The sequence below is a fragment of the Salvelinus fontinalis genome, chromosome 42, assembly GCF_029448725.1.
Source record: "Salvelinus fontinalis isolate EN_2023a chromosome 42, ASM2944872v1, whole genome shotgun sequence".
Taxonomy (NCBI): Eukaryota; Metazoa; Chordata; class Actinopteri; order Salmoniformes; family Salmonidae; genus Salvelinus; species Salvelinus fontinalis.
The window spans coordinates 20,945,238-20,958,930 of record NC_074706.1 but is presented as its reverse complement, the minus strand read 5'-3'; the positions used below and the strand labels follow the sequence as shown (position 1 = coordinate 20,958,930).

General features: G+C 50.7%; 1 protein-coding gene across 2 annotated transcripts in view; it reads left to right on the top strand.

Moving 5' to 3' along the window:
- Positions 1 to 13,693, top strand: part of LOC129840925 (protein WWC2-like) — a 73,416-nt gene that overhangs the window by 50,800 nt on the left and 8,923 nt on the right. Inside the window, exons 14-15 of one of the 2 annotated variants that reach the window (XM_055908969.1) lie at positions 12,657 to 12,740; positions 12,840 to 12,926. In XM_055908969.1, coding sequence (XP_055764944.1) covers positions 12,657 to 12,740; positions 12,840 to 12,926 — 171 coding nt within the window. Of the gene's footprint in view, positions 1 to 12,653; positions 12,741 to 12,839; positions 12,927 to 13,693 lie in introns of both variants that reach the window. The other variant, XM_055908968.1, reaches the window with a different exon arrangement.

Below are 13,693 nucleotides of genomic sequence, written 5' to 3'. Positions count from 1 at the left end.
TCTCTCTCCTCTTCACCCTCCTGTCTCTCTCTCTCCTCTTCACCCTCCTGTCTCTCTCTCTCCTCTTCACCCTCCTGTCTCTCTCTCTCTCCTCTTCACCCTCCTGTCTCTCTCTCTCTCCTCTTCACCCTCCTGTCTCTCTCTCTCTCCTCTTCACCCTCCTGTCTCTCTCTCTCTCCTCTGCTCCCTCCTGTCTCTCTCTCTCTCTCCTCTGCTCCCTCCTGTCTCTCTCTCTCTCTCCTCTGCTCCCTCCTGTCTCTCTCTCTCTCTCCTCTGCTCCCTCCTGTCTCTCTCTCTCTCCCCTCTGCTCCCTCCTGTCTCTCTCTCTCTGCCCTCTGCTCCCTCCTGTCTCTCTCTCTCTCTCCTCTGCTCCCTCCTGCCTCTCTCTCTCTCTCCTCTGCTCCCTCCTGTCTCTCTCTCTCTCTCCTTTGCTCCCTCCTGTCTCTCTCTCTCTCTCCTCTGCTCCCTCCTGTCTCTCTCTCTCCTCTTCACCCTCCTGTCTCTCTCCCTCTCTCCTCTGCTCCCTCCTGTCTCTCTCCCTCTCTCCTCTGCTCCCTCCTGTCTCTCTCTCCTCTGCTCTCTCCTGTCTCTCTCTCCTCTGCTCTGCTCCCTCCTGTCTCTCTCTCTCTCTCCTCTGCTCCCTCCTGTCTCTCTCTCTCTCTCCTCTGCTCCCTCCTGTCTCTCTCTCTCTCTCCTCTGCTCCCTCCTGTCTCTCTCTCTCTCTCCTCTGCTCCCTCCTGTCTCTCTCTCTCTCTCCTCTGCTCCCTCCTGTCTCTCTCTCTCTCTCCTCTGCTCCCTCCTGTCTCTCTCTCCTCTGCTCTGCTCCCTCCTGTCTATCTCTCTCTCCTCTTCACCCTCCTGTCTCTCTCTCTCTCCTCTTCACCCTCCTGTCTCTCTCTCTCTCCTCTTCACCCTCCTGTCTCTCTCTCTCTCCTCTGCTCCCTCCTGTCTCTCTCTCTCTCTCCTCTGCTCCCTCCTGTCTCTCTCTCTCTCTCCTCTGCTCCCTCCTGTCTCTCTCTCTCTCTCCTCTGCTCCCTCCTGTCTCTCTCTCTCTCTCCTCTGCTCCCTCCTGTCTCTCTCTCTCTCTCTCTCTCCTCTGCTCCCTCCTGTCTCTCTCTCTCTCTCTCTCCTCTGCTCCCTCCTGTCTCTCTCTCCTCTGCTCCCTCCTGTCTCTCTCTCCTCTGCTCCCTCCTGTCTCTCTCTCCTCTGCTCCCTCCTGTCTCTCTCTCCTCTGCTCCCTCCTGTCTCTCTCTCCTCTGCTCCCTCCTGTCTCTCTCTCCTCTGCTCCCTCCTGTCTCTCTCTCCTCTGCTCCCTCCTGTCTCTCTCTCCTCTGCTCCTTCCTGTCTCTCTCTCTCTCTCTCTCTCCTCTGCTCCCTCCTGTCTCTCTTTCTCCTCTTCACCCTCCTGTCTCTCCCTCCTGTCTCTCTCTCCTCTGCTCCCTCCTCTTCACCCTCCTGTCTCTCTCTCCTCTGCTTCCTCCTCTTCACCCTCCTGTCTCTCTCTCTCCTCCCTCCTGTCTCTCTCTCTCCTCTGCTCCCTCCTCTTCACCCTCCTGTCTCTCTCTCTCTCCTCCCTCCTGTCTCTCTCTCTCTCCTCTGCTCTCTCCTCTTCACCCTCCTGTCTCTCTCTCTCCTCTGCTCCCTCCTCTTCACCCTCCTGTCTCTCTCTCTCCTCTGCTCCCTCCTGTCTCTCTCTCTCTCCTCTGCTCCCTCCTGTCTCTCTCTCTCCCCTCTGCTCCCTCCTGTCTCTCTCTCTCCCCTCTGCTCCCTCCTGTCTCTCTCTCTCCCCTCTGCTCCCTCCTGTCTCTCTCTCTCCCCTCTGCTCCCTCCTGTCTCTCTCTCTCCCCTCTGCTCCCTCCTGTCTCTCTCTCTCCCCTCTGCTCCCTCCTGTCTCTCTCTCTCTCCTCTGCTTCCTCCTGTCTCTCTCTCTCCTCTGCTTCCTCCTCTGCTCCCTCCTGTCTCTCTCTCTCTCCTCCCTCCTGTCTCTCTCTCCTCCCTCCTGTCTCTCTCTCTCCTCTGCTCTCTCCTCTTCACCCTCCTGTCTCTCTCTCTCCTCTTCACCCTCCTGTCTCTCTCTCTCCTCTTCACCCTCCTCTTCACCCTCCTGTCTCTCTCTCTCCTCCCTCCGCTCTCTCTCCTCTGCTCTCTCCTCTTCACCCTCCTGTCTATCTCTCTCCTCTGCTCTCTCCTCTTCACCCCCTGTCTCTCTCTCTCCTCTTCACCCTCCTGTCTCTCTCTCTCCTCTTCACCCTCCTGTCTCTCTCTCTCCTCTTCACCCTCCTGTCTCCTCTGCCTCCCTCCTGTTTCTCTACTGTGCTCCATCCCGCCTGTGTCCCTCCTCTGCTCTCTCCTCTTCACCCTCCTGTCTCTCTCTCCTCTGCTCCCTCCCTCCTGTCTCTCTCTCTATCCTCTGCCCCCTCCTGTCTCTCTTTCTCCTCTTCACCCTCCTGTCTCTCTTTCTCCTCTTCACCCTCCTGTCTCTCTCTCTCCTCTGCTTCCTCCTCTTCACCCTCCTGTCTCTCTCTCTCCTGTCTCTCTCTCTGCTGCCTCCTGTCTCTCTCTCTCCTCTGCTCCCTCTTCACCCTCCTGTCTCTCTCTCTCCTCCCTCCTGTCTCTCTCTCTCCTCTGCTCTCTCCTCTTCACCCTCCTGTCTCTCTCTCTCTCCTCCCTCCTGTCTCTCTCCTCTGCTCCCTCCTGTCTCTCTCCTCTGCTCCCTCCTGTCTCTCTCTCTTCTCTCTCTCCCCTCTGCTCCCTCCTGTCTCTCTCTCTCCCCTCTGCTCTCTCCTCTTCACCCTCCTGTCTCTCTCTCTCCTCTTCACCCTCCTGTATCTCTCTCCTATGCTCCCTCCTCTTCACCCTCCTGTCTCTCTCTCCCTCCTCTTCACCCTCCTGTCTCTCTCTCCCTCTTCACCCTCCTGTCTCTCTCTCTCCTCTTCACCCTCCTGTCTCTCTCTCTCCTCTTCACCCTCCTGTCTCTCTCTCTCCTCTTCACCCTCCTGTCTCTCTCTCTCCTCTTCACCCTCCTGTCTCTCTCTCTCCTCTTCACCCTCCTGTCTCTCTCTCTCTCCTCTGCTCCCTCCTGTCTCTCTCTCTCCCCTCTGCTCCCTCCTGTCTCTCTCTCCCCTCTGCTCTGCTCCCTCCTGTCTCTGTCTCCTCTGCTCTGCTCCCTCCTGTCTCTCTCTCTCTCTCTCTCCTCTTCACCCTCCTGTCTCTCTCCCTCTCTCCTCTGCTCCCTCCTGTCTCTCTCCCTCTCTCCTCTGCTCCCTCCTGTCTCTCTCTCCTCTGCTCTCTCCTGTCTCTCTCTCCTCTGCTCTCTCCTGTCTCTCTCTCTCTCTCTCCTCTGCTCCCTCCTGTCTCTCTCTCCTCTGCTCCCTCCTGTCTCTCTCTCCTCTGCTCCCTCCTGTCTCTCTCTCCTCTGCTCTTTTCCCTCCTGTCTCTCTCTCCTCTGCTCTTCACCCTCCTGTCTCTCTCTCTCTCCTCTTCACCCTCCTGTCTCTCTCTCTCCTCTTCACCCTCCTGTCTCTCTCTCTCTCCTCTTCACCCTCCTGTCTCTCTCTCTCTCCTCTTCACCCTCCTGTCTCTCTCTCTCTCTCCTCTGCTCCCTCCTGTCTCTCTCTCTCTCCTCTTCACCCTCCTGTCTCTCTCTCCTCTTCACCCTCCTGTCTCTCTCTCTCTCCTCTGCTCCCTCCTGTCTCTCTCTCTCTCTCCTCTGCTCCCTCCTGTCTCTCTCTCTCTCTCCTCTGCTCCCTCCTGTCTCTCTCTCTCTCTCCTCTGCTCCCTCCTGTCTCTCTCTCCTCTGCTCCCTCCTGTCTCTCTCTCCTCTGCTCCCTCCTGTCTCTCTCTCCTCTGCTCCCTCCTGTCTCTCTCTCCTCTGCTCCCTCCTGTCTCTCTCTCCTCTGCTCCCTCCTGTCTCTCTCTCCTCTGCTCCCTCCTGTCTCTCTCTCCTCTGCTCCCTCCTGTCTCTCTCTCCTCTGCTCCCTCCTGTCTCTCTCTCCTCTGCTCCCTCCTGTCTCTCTCTCCTCTGCTCCCTCCTGTCTCTCTCTCCTCTGCTCCCTCCTGTCTCTCTCTCCTCTGCTCCCTCCTGTCTCTCTCTCCTCTGCTCCCTCCTGTCTCTCTCTCCTCTGCTCCCTCCTGTCTCTCTCTCCTCTGCTCCCTCCTGTCTCTCTCTCCTCTGCTCCCTCCTGTCTCTCTCTCCTCTGCTCCCTCCTGTCTCTCTCTTTCTCTCCTCTGCTCCCTCCTGTCTCTCTCTCTCTCCTCTGCTCTCTCCTCTTCACCCTCCTGTCTCTCTCCTCTGCTCCCTCCTGTCTCTCTCTCTCCCCTCTGCTCCCTCCTGTCTCTCTCTCTTCTCTCTCTCCCCTCTGCTCCCTCCTGTCTCTCTCTCTTCTCTCTCTCCCCTCTGCTCCCTCCTGTCTCTCTCTCTCCCCTCTGCTCTCTCCTCTTCACCCTCCTGTCTCTCTCTCTCCTCTTCACCCTCCTGTATCTCTCTCCTATGCTCCCTCCTCTTCACCCTCCTGTCTCTCTCTCCCTCCTCTTCACCCTCCTGTCTCTCTCTCCCTCCTCTTCACCCTCCTGTCTCTCTCTCCCTCCTCTTCACCCTCCTGTCTCTCTCTCCCTCCTCTTCACCCTCCTGTCTCTCTCTCTCTGTAGTGGCTTCCTTTCCTCTTTACCATAGCCACTGCCCAAGCCTGAAGCGGGGTTGTTTCGGACGCATACAGTCCACACTTAACGTTTCCAAACGGCCAAACATTCAATGAGATCCAGGGATATGGTGCAACAAAAAATGTTTATTCTTCTTATCTAACAAAAAGGTATTCTCCAATCAACTTAAAGCAGAGATTACTTGAAATGCAAATACATAATATAATATGACCTGTCTGTCTTTCTGTATGTATGTCTGTATGTCTATATGGTCAAAAAACTATACCGCTCCCGCATCTAGCAAGGACTCCCCCCCCCGAAGGCCCAACTTCCTGCCTTTATACTAACACAATTAACACAGTACAATGAATGGGCAAGAGGGGGGGCCAAAAACTGAGTTACACTAATAACAAATGAATATATCTCAATCCGGTAAATAAATCATAAAGGTACGTACCTAATATTTCATCATATACATTAATATTTAATATATTTACACAAATGTACATGGAGCTCAGTATGTTCAGTCTTTTATACAAATATGCCCAAATCGGCTCTAACATACCGGCCCCTAATTGTTGACTGCACTGAATGCACAACAATTACTTAATATTCAAACGTAGAGCCAATACAAAAACATTCTATACCAGAGCACCATTACAGTTCATAGCTATATACAAATATACAAGGTGCCATATAGGAAAATAGTCCATAGATCTCAGTCTGAGTTGAAGTGTAAAGGTGTTCAACTTCCAAAAAATGTCAAGAGTTTGACGTCCAAAAAATGTATGACATCAAAGAATGTAAGAGTACGACATCAACGAATCAGAGGTGCACATGATTCAAAGATGGAGCACTGTGTGTGTGTGTGTGTGTCTCACTTCGTCGCCTCAAGGAGCAGACAGAGTTTATTGATAGGTCTCTGTAGGGATAACTTCGTCCCATCCACACTTTAGCTTGCAGAGCACTTGAAGAATTTGCTTTGCCTTTAATACGAATGGGGCGAGGAAACCTAATGGATCATAAATAGAGCTGACAGTTGAGAGAATACCTCTTCTTGTAAGGGGTCTGTTCTTGACAGTGACCTGGAAGGTAAACACATCCCTTTCAATGTTCCATCGGATTCCAAGTGCTCTTTCAACAGGCAGCTTTTCTCTGTCCAGGTCCAGTTCTTTTATCTGCTTGGCTTTGTGTTCATCAGGGATAGAAGCTAGTACAGTGCGGCTGTTGCTGACCCACTTGGTCAATTTGAACCCACCTTGAGAGCACACATCCCTGAGGTTTCTTGTGAGAGCTATGGCTTGTTCTTCTGTGGCCACTGACTTGAGGCAGTCATCAACATAGAAGTTGGACTTGACTGTTTGAATCACCTCTTCATCGTACCCCTCACAGTTGTCTTCTGCAGTCTTCCGCAGTGCAAAGTTTGCACAACTTGGAGAGGATATAGCACCGAAAAGATGTACTGTCATTCTGTACTCCTCCAATCTTTTGTTAGTATCACCATCCGGCCACCATAGGAATCGCAGGAAGTCTAAGTCATCTTCATGGACACGTACTTGATGGAACATTCCTTCGATTTCTGCCATCATGGCAATGTGCTCTTGCCGAAATCTTAGCAAGACTCCTATAAGCGTGTTTGCCAGGTCAGGGCCTTGAAGGAGTTCACTGTTAAGAGATGTACCTTTATAGGATGATGAACAGTCAAACACCACTCGTATCGTTCCTTTGCGCTTATGGTGAACGCCATGGTGTGGTATGTACCATACCTTGCCTTTCTCTCTGAGGAGCTGTTCTTGTGGTACCTTCTCGGCGTAACCTTTTGTTATCATCTCTTCCATGAAGCCTTTGTACTCTGCAGCGTAACCTTTGTCCTTCTTGAACTTCCTGATAATATTTAGAGCCCGCTGCTTTGCCATGTCACGGTTGTTTGGCAGGACTACATCTTTGTTGCGAAAGGGCAACGGTAAGTAGTAGTGATGGTCTTTGAGGGTTATGGAGCTTGATACAATCTCCATAAACCTACGATCCTCAGCTGACATCTCACTTTTCTCTTCATACTCTCTCTCAGGGAAGTCATGGTTGTACTGATTTACAAGAAGAACCCCCAGGTCGGCCATTGAGATACAATTGGCCATCACCGTAGGATGCCCAGATTCTTCTGCCATGGTACAACTGTTGAGAGGACCATTCATCACCCATCCAAAGAGGGTTTTCACTGCATACGGTCCGTTGCCTTGGCTATTTATGATTTGCCAGGGTTCCATTGCCTTTGGAGCATTTACGCCAATCAGAAGTTCGACGTCGGCATCAATCTCCTTCAACTGAACCTCTTTCAGGTATGGCCACCTTTTGAGATCTTTCTGAGTGGGAATGTTCTCTCTTGTCACTGGGATCTTATGTTGGGTGTAGACCTTTGGTAATGCAAGAAATGTGTCGCCTTCCACATTGCCAATCTCTAATCCAGATATCTCAAAGCTCTTGGTAGGACTCTCCTGCCCCATTGTGCGTAGCAGAATTTCAGTCGCACTGCCTTTAGCTTGCAACTGCCTCATGAGTCTCTCCGTACAAAATGTTGCTGAGCTACCAGAATCGAGAAACGCATAGGTTAACACAGACTTGCTTCCATTTGCCACCTTTACTTGAACTGGCACAATTGCAAGTGCACAATCTGTACCGGCCCCGGTATCTTCACCAGCTTCCAGTGAAACAAGAGCACTGCTGACAGTCTCCTCCCGCTTTACTGCTACACCACTCATATCTGCCTTTTGAGATCTAAATCTCTCTCTTCCCTCAATGTGCAGGATAGTGGGGTGCTTTCTTTGACAGCTCTGACAGGTCATCCTTCTTTTACATTCTCTGCTTAAGTGTCCTCTCATCAAACAGCCAAAACAAAGGCCTTTTGATCTCAGAAACTCAACCTTGAATTCATGTGGCTGTGCCTTCACCTGTTGGCAGTCGACCAATAAATGCGCACCAGCACAAAATATACATGAGATACTGGGAGCATCAGAAGGGTAGGTGCCTGGTCTCTTTACTTTGAATGTTTGTTCTTTTAAAGGTTTTTCAGAGTCACAATCTGCCACTACAGCTACTGTAGTGGCAAAGCTGCGTCCCCTACTCTTGGACTTGAACTGCTGTTTAAAGTCAGCTTCTGTTTTGGGTTTTAAAAACCTTTTGTTGTACAGGGGATCTTGAATATCTCCATACAACGGATCCTGCAGTATTTTGGCCTGTTTTTCCATGAACGTTACCAGGTCACTGAACTGGGCCCTCAGGTGACTTCTCTCTAAAATATCACATGCCATAGACCTCCATTTTTCCCTTAGTTTGTAGGGAAGTTTTGACATGATCAGCTTTATGTTGGAGGGAAGATTAAGCTCTTCCATGTTCTGTAGGTCTTGCATAGCGTTACAGCAACCTCTTAGATAGAGTGCATAACCACCCAGTCCCTTTCCATCATCGGGTTTGATGTTTGTTCAGTTCCAAGCCTTTTCCATGTAAGCAGTGGTGACTTTGATTTCATTGCCAAAGTGTTCCTTTAACAACCTCTTAGCTACTGCATAGCCTCTTCTGGCTTCCATATGCAGACAACTACGGACCAGATCCTTGGGCTGACCAGAGGTGTATTGTTCCAGGTAATAGAGCCTATCCTGGTGACTGCTTGTCTTATCTTCTATACCATGCTCAAATGCACGCATGAATGGCCTAAAGTTTAGAGGATCACCGTCAAACATAGGTATCTCCCTAACAGGGAGTGTGGCTTGTTTGTGCTGTAGTACAAGGAGGTCAGCAATTTCATTCTGCCTTTGCATGACAGTAGAGAGGTTATCATGGCTGGTATTATGGCTGATACCCGCAGTGTTGATTCTGTGTTGATTGCTAGACCTTGCTGTTGGCTGCTGAAGAGTGTGGTTTACGACTGTTTTTGGAATAGGGTTTGATGGCTTTGTGGTCGGTTGTTGTAAAACTCTTTGTAGTGGGGTCTTTGGAACTGCACCTAATGCAGCAAACTCAACAGGTGATGGTTCAGGTTCCACATAGACCTCTGGTTCCTGTTTCTCAAAATAAGAGTTCATTCCATCTTCTTGGCTTAGTAAATGGGCTGCCACAGAATGGGATTGAGAAGTTGACTCAGTACTCTCCAGGACCTTCAGTTTGGCATTATATGCTGCTATGTCCGTTTCCAGTGCCATTTTTTCCATCCTAACATTCAGTTGAGCTTTCTCCAGTTCCAATGCATGCTTGTCTTGTAATGATGCTTGGCGAGCTAGTAGAGCTGCTCGTTCTGCCTCGGCTTTAAGGCGTTCAGAGGACACTGAGGAAGCAGTCTTAGAATACTTAGTTTTACTTGATATTTTTGACACATTGGAAATGCTGTCATGTGGTTCAATGAGCGTTTGTGGCTCAACTTCAGCCTTTTTCCATATTTCCACCTCTTTCAGGAAATGTTCATAAGTTCTCATTCTTGGTTGATAATAGTTAATGCTCTCCTGTTCCTGTTCCTCCTCTGTGACCAGCTCTAGCACAGATTCATGAGCATTCTTAAAGTCATTGAGCACAGCATCAAATGCTTCAAGACTCTCATTCACAGTTGCAATGTTTCCTCCATCAACAAGAAGGACTTTTATTTCATTCATTTTGCGTGTACACACTCCAAGTTTGCCTCTCCGGGCTGCATAGAGTGAATTTAGATGCTCCTCTGCCCTCTCCAGTGGAGTCTTATTTGGGATTTCCTCCTCCATCATTCACTTTTAGTTCACTCAATTTACAATGACACGGTTGTTGGTTTGATTGTTAAACGTAATGCCCCTTTAGACCTCCTTTAATCTTTAAAAACACAGTCATCCATTTCAGCATATTGACCCATTTTGAATTGCACATGTGCAAGTTTGGCATTTTAGATGCGTTTTAAACATTTCATCCCGTTGAGGTTTTGTCCCTTTAATGAAGTTAACACGCAGTATCTTTAGATCCTTAAGTTGCATTCGTTGCGTTGATGCATTGCATTTCCACGTTAGGCCAAATATTAGATATATGATTAGGCTACATTGTGCATAGGATCTGTGTTTCCCAAACTTAAACTTCTTAATTGTTTTCACAGCGCTGTATTTTGAATTCCATTCCCAAGTTTATCAAACATTCCAATTATAAGCACATTTGCGCTTCCATAATATGCATGATCAAACGATCGCATTGAACAGGGCAGCTCATTCATTCGCAGTGGTTACTCACGGCTGGCGAAATCTAGGAGTTCAAATCCTTCCAAGCGAGCTGTCCTTATGGTCCGAATGCAATTACAAATAGAACAAAATCCAGCGTGTGTCCGAACCGGAGATTTCCTTCCGGTAGTAATCCTTCACGGAGTTTTTTGACTTGATTGTAGTGGCTTCCTTTCCTCTTTACCATAGCCACTGCCCAAGCCTGAAGCGGGGTTGTTTCGGACGCATACAGTCCACACTTAACGTTTCCAAACGGCCAAACATTCAATGAGATCCAGGGATATGGTGCAACAAAAAATGTTTATTCTTCTTATCTAACAAAAAGGTATTCTCCAATCAACTTAAAGCAGAGATTACTTGAAATGCAAATACATAATATAATATGACCTGTCTGTCTTTCTGTATGTATGTCTGTATGTCTATATGGTCAAAAAACTATACCGCTCCCGCATCTAGCAAGGACTCCCCCCCCCGAAGGCCCAACTTCCTGCCTTTATACTAACACAATTAACACAGTACAATGAATGGGCAAGAGGGGGGGCCAAAAACTGAGTTACACTAATAACAAATGAATATATCTCAATCCGGTAAATAAATCATAAAGGTACGTACCTAATATTTCATCATATACATTAATATTTAATATATTTACACAAATGTACATGGAGCTCAGTATGTTCAGTCTTTTATACAAATATGCCCAAATCGGCTCTAACACTCTCCTCTTCACCCTCCTGTCTCTCTCTCTCTCCTCTGCTCCCTCCTGTCTCTCTCTCTCTCCTCTGCTCCCTCCTGTCTCTCTCTCTCCCCTCTGCTCCCTCCTGTCTCTCTCTCTCCCCTCTGCTCCTTCCTGTCTCTCTCTCTCCCCTCTGCTCCTTCCTGTCTCTCTCTCCCCTCTGCTCCCTCCTGTCTCTCTCTCTCCCCTCTGCTCCCTCCTGTCTCTCGCTCTCCCCTCTGCTCCCTCCTGTCTCTCGCTCTCCCCTCTGCTCCCTCCTGTCTCTCTCTCCCCTCTGCTCCCTCCTGTCTCTCTCTCCCCTCTGCTCCCTCCTGTCTCTCTCTCCCCTCTGCTCCCTCCTGTCTCTCTCTCCTCTGCTCTGCTCCCTCCTGTCTCTCTCTCTCTCTCCTCTTCACCCTCCTGTCTCTCTCCCTCTCTCCTCTGCTCCCTCCTGTCTCTCTCCCTCTCTCCTCTGCTCCCTCCTGTCTCTCTCTGCTCTGCTCCCTCCTGTCTCTCTCTCCTCTGCTCCCTCCTGTCTCTCTCTCTCTCTCCTCTGCTCCCTCCTGTCTCTCTCTCCTCTGCTCTGCTCCCTCCTGTCTCTCTCTCCTCTGCTCTGCTCCCTCCTGTCTCTCTCTCTCTCCTCTTCACCCTCCTGTCTCTCTCTCTCTCTCCTCTTCACCCTCCTGTCTCTCTCTCTCTCCTCTTCACCCTCCTGTCTCTCTCTCTCTCCTCTTCACCCTCCTGTCTCTCTCTCTCTCCTCTTCACCCTCCTGTCTCTCTCTCTCTCCTCTGCTCCCTCCTGTCTCTCTCTCTCTCTCCTCTGCTCCCTCTTGTCTCTCTCTCTCTCTCTCCTCTGCTCCCTCCTGTCTCTCTCTCTCTCTCCTCTGCTCCCTCCTGTCTCTCTCTCTCTCTCTCCCCTCTGCTCCCTCCTGTCTCTCTCTCTCTCCCCTCTGCTCCCTCCTGTCTCTCTCTCTCTCTCCTCTGCTCCCTCCTGTCTCTCTCTCTCCTCTGCTCCCTCCTGTCTCTCTCTCTCTCTCTCTCCTCTGCTCCCTCCTGTCTCTCTCTCTCTCTCTCCTCTGCTCCCTCCTGTCTCTCTCTCCTCTGCTCCCTCCTCTCTCTCTCTCTCTCTCTCTCCTCTGCTCCCTCCTGTCTCTCTCTCTCTCTCTCCCCTCTGCTCCCTCCTGTCTCTCTCTCTCTCTCTCCCCTCTGCTCCCTCCTGTCTCTCTCTCTCTCCCCTCTGCTCCCTCCTGTCTCTCTCTCTCTCCTCTGCTCCCTCCTGTCTCTCTCTCTCTCTCCTCTGCTCCCTCCTGTCTCTCTCTCTCTCTCTCCTCTGCTCCCTCCTGTCTCTCTCTCCTCTGCTCCCTCCTGTCTCTCTCTCCTCTGCTCCCTCCTGTCTCTCTCTCCTCTGCTCCCTCCTGTCTCTCTCTCCTCTGCTCCCTCCTGTCTCTCTCTCCTCTGCTCCCTCCTGTCTCTCTCTCCTCTGCTCCCTCCTGTCTCTCTCTTTCTCTCCTCTGCTCCCTCCTGTCTCTCTCTCCTCTGCTCCCTCCTGTCTCTCTCTCCTCTGCTCTGCTCCCTCCTGTCTCTCTCTCTCTCTCTCTCCTCTGCTCCCTCCTGTCTCTCTCTCCTCTGCTCTGCTCCCTCCTGTCTCTCTCTCCTCTGCTCTGCTCCCTCCTGTCTCTCTCTCTCTCTCCTCTGCTCCCTCCTGTCTCTCTCTCTCTCTCCTCTGCTCCCTCCTGTCTCTCTCTCCTCTGCTCCCTCCTCTCTCTCTCTCTCTCTCTCTCCTCTGCTCCCTCCTGTCTCTCTCTTCTCTGCTCTGCTCCCTCCTGTCTCTCTCTCCTCTGCTCTGCTCCCTCCTGTCTCTCTCTCTCCCCCCTCTGTTCCCTCCTGTCTCTCTCTCTCTGCTCCCTCCTGTCTGTCTCTCTCTCTCTGCTCCCGCCTCTGCTCCCTCCTGTCTCTCCTCTGCTCCCTCCTGTCTCTCGCTCTCCCCTCTGCTCCCTCCTGTCTGTCTCTCCTCTACTCTGTTCTGTATTCCAGACTTTCTTTTTGATTGGTAATAATGAAAAACCTGCTGTGTATGTTAGTAGGTCAATGGAGTCTGATGAACCGGCGGTGTACCTGGAGGATGAGCCTGTCCTTCCTGAGTCTGCCCAGGTCCAGATAGGCCTGAAGTAAGAGACACACAGTACACACACATTAAGCTACGCAATGTCTATTACTCCGTCCTGCCCTGCTGTCGGACAACTGAAAGATAGTGTTGTTGTTTACAGATATGATGCTGCCAACTCCAGTTTTGTCATGGTGATCGTGCAGCTGCAAAACCCTGCTGCCCTGTCAGTCCCCTCCACTACCAGAGTGTGAGTATTCACCCATTCATCCATTCACTCATTCATTCCTATATCCATGTGTACTAGCTAGACTCTGTCAGTGTTGTGTTTACACAGACAGCACCGCAGCGTGTTACAGACCATGTGGACTTTGAGAGTACCGCTGTGCTCAGCCTGTCAGTGTGGAGTTGACTTGGCACCTGGAGTTGTTCGTACTGTTCTGGGGACGCGTGTCAATGTTGAATCTAGACGGCTCAATACTGGGCTTTCATTTCTTTATTTTATTGAACCTTTATTTCACTAGGTAAGTCACTTAGGAACACATTCTTATTTACAATGACGGCCTACCAAAAGGCCTCCTGCGGTGACGGGGGCCTGGGATTAGTGCAGACAGCCCGGTACATCACTGGGACCGTACTCCAACCCATCCAGGACATCTACTGGAAACGGTGCCTGAGGAAGGCCCTGTAGCATCATCAAGGACCCACCTCGACCACGAGCTGTTCACTTCCTTACCGTCTGGCAGACGCTATCGGAGCATGAGGTCTGATACCAACAGGCTCAGAGACACTTTCTATCTACAAGCCGCCAGACTGCTGAACTCTTGAACTGGACTGACCACCTGCTCGGATTCTTCACACCTTGGCACACTTCTCATGCACATCCACATCCATACACACATCCACACAGACATACACACAGACATACACACAGACATCCACACAGACATACACACATTCACACAGACATCCACACAGACATCCACACATCCACACAGATATACAGACATCCACACA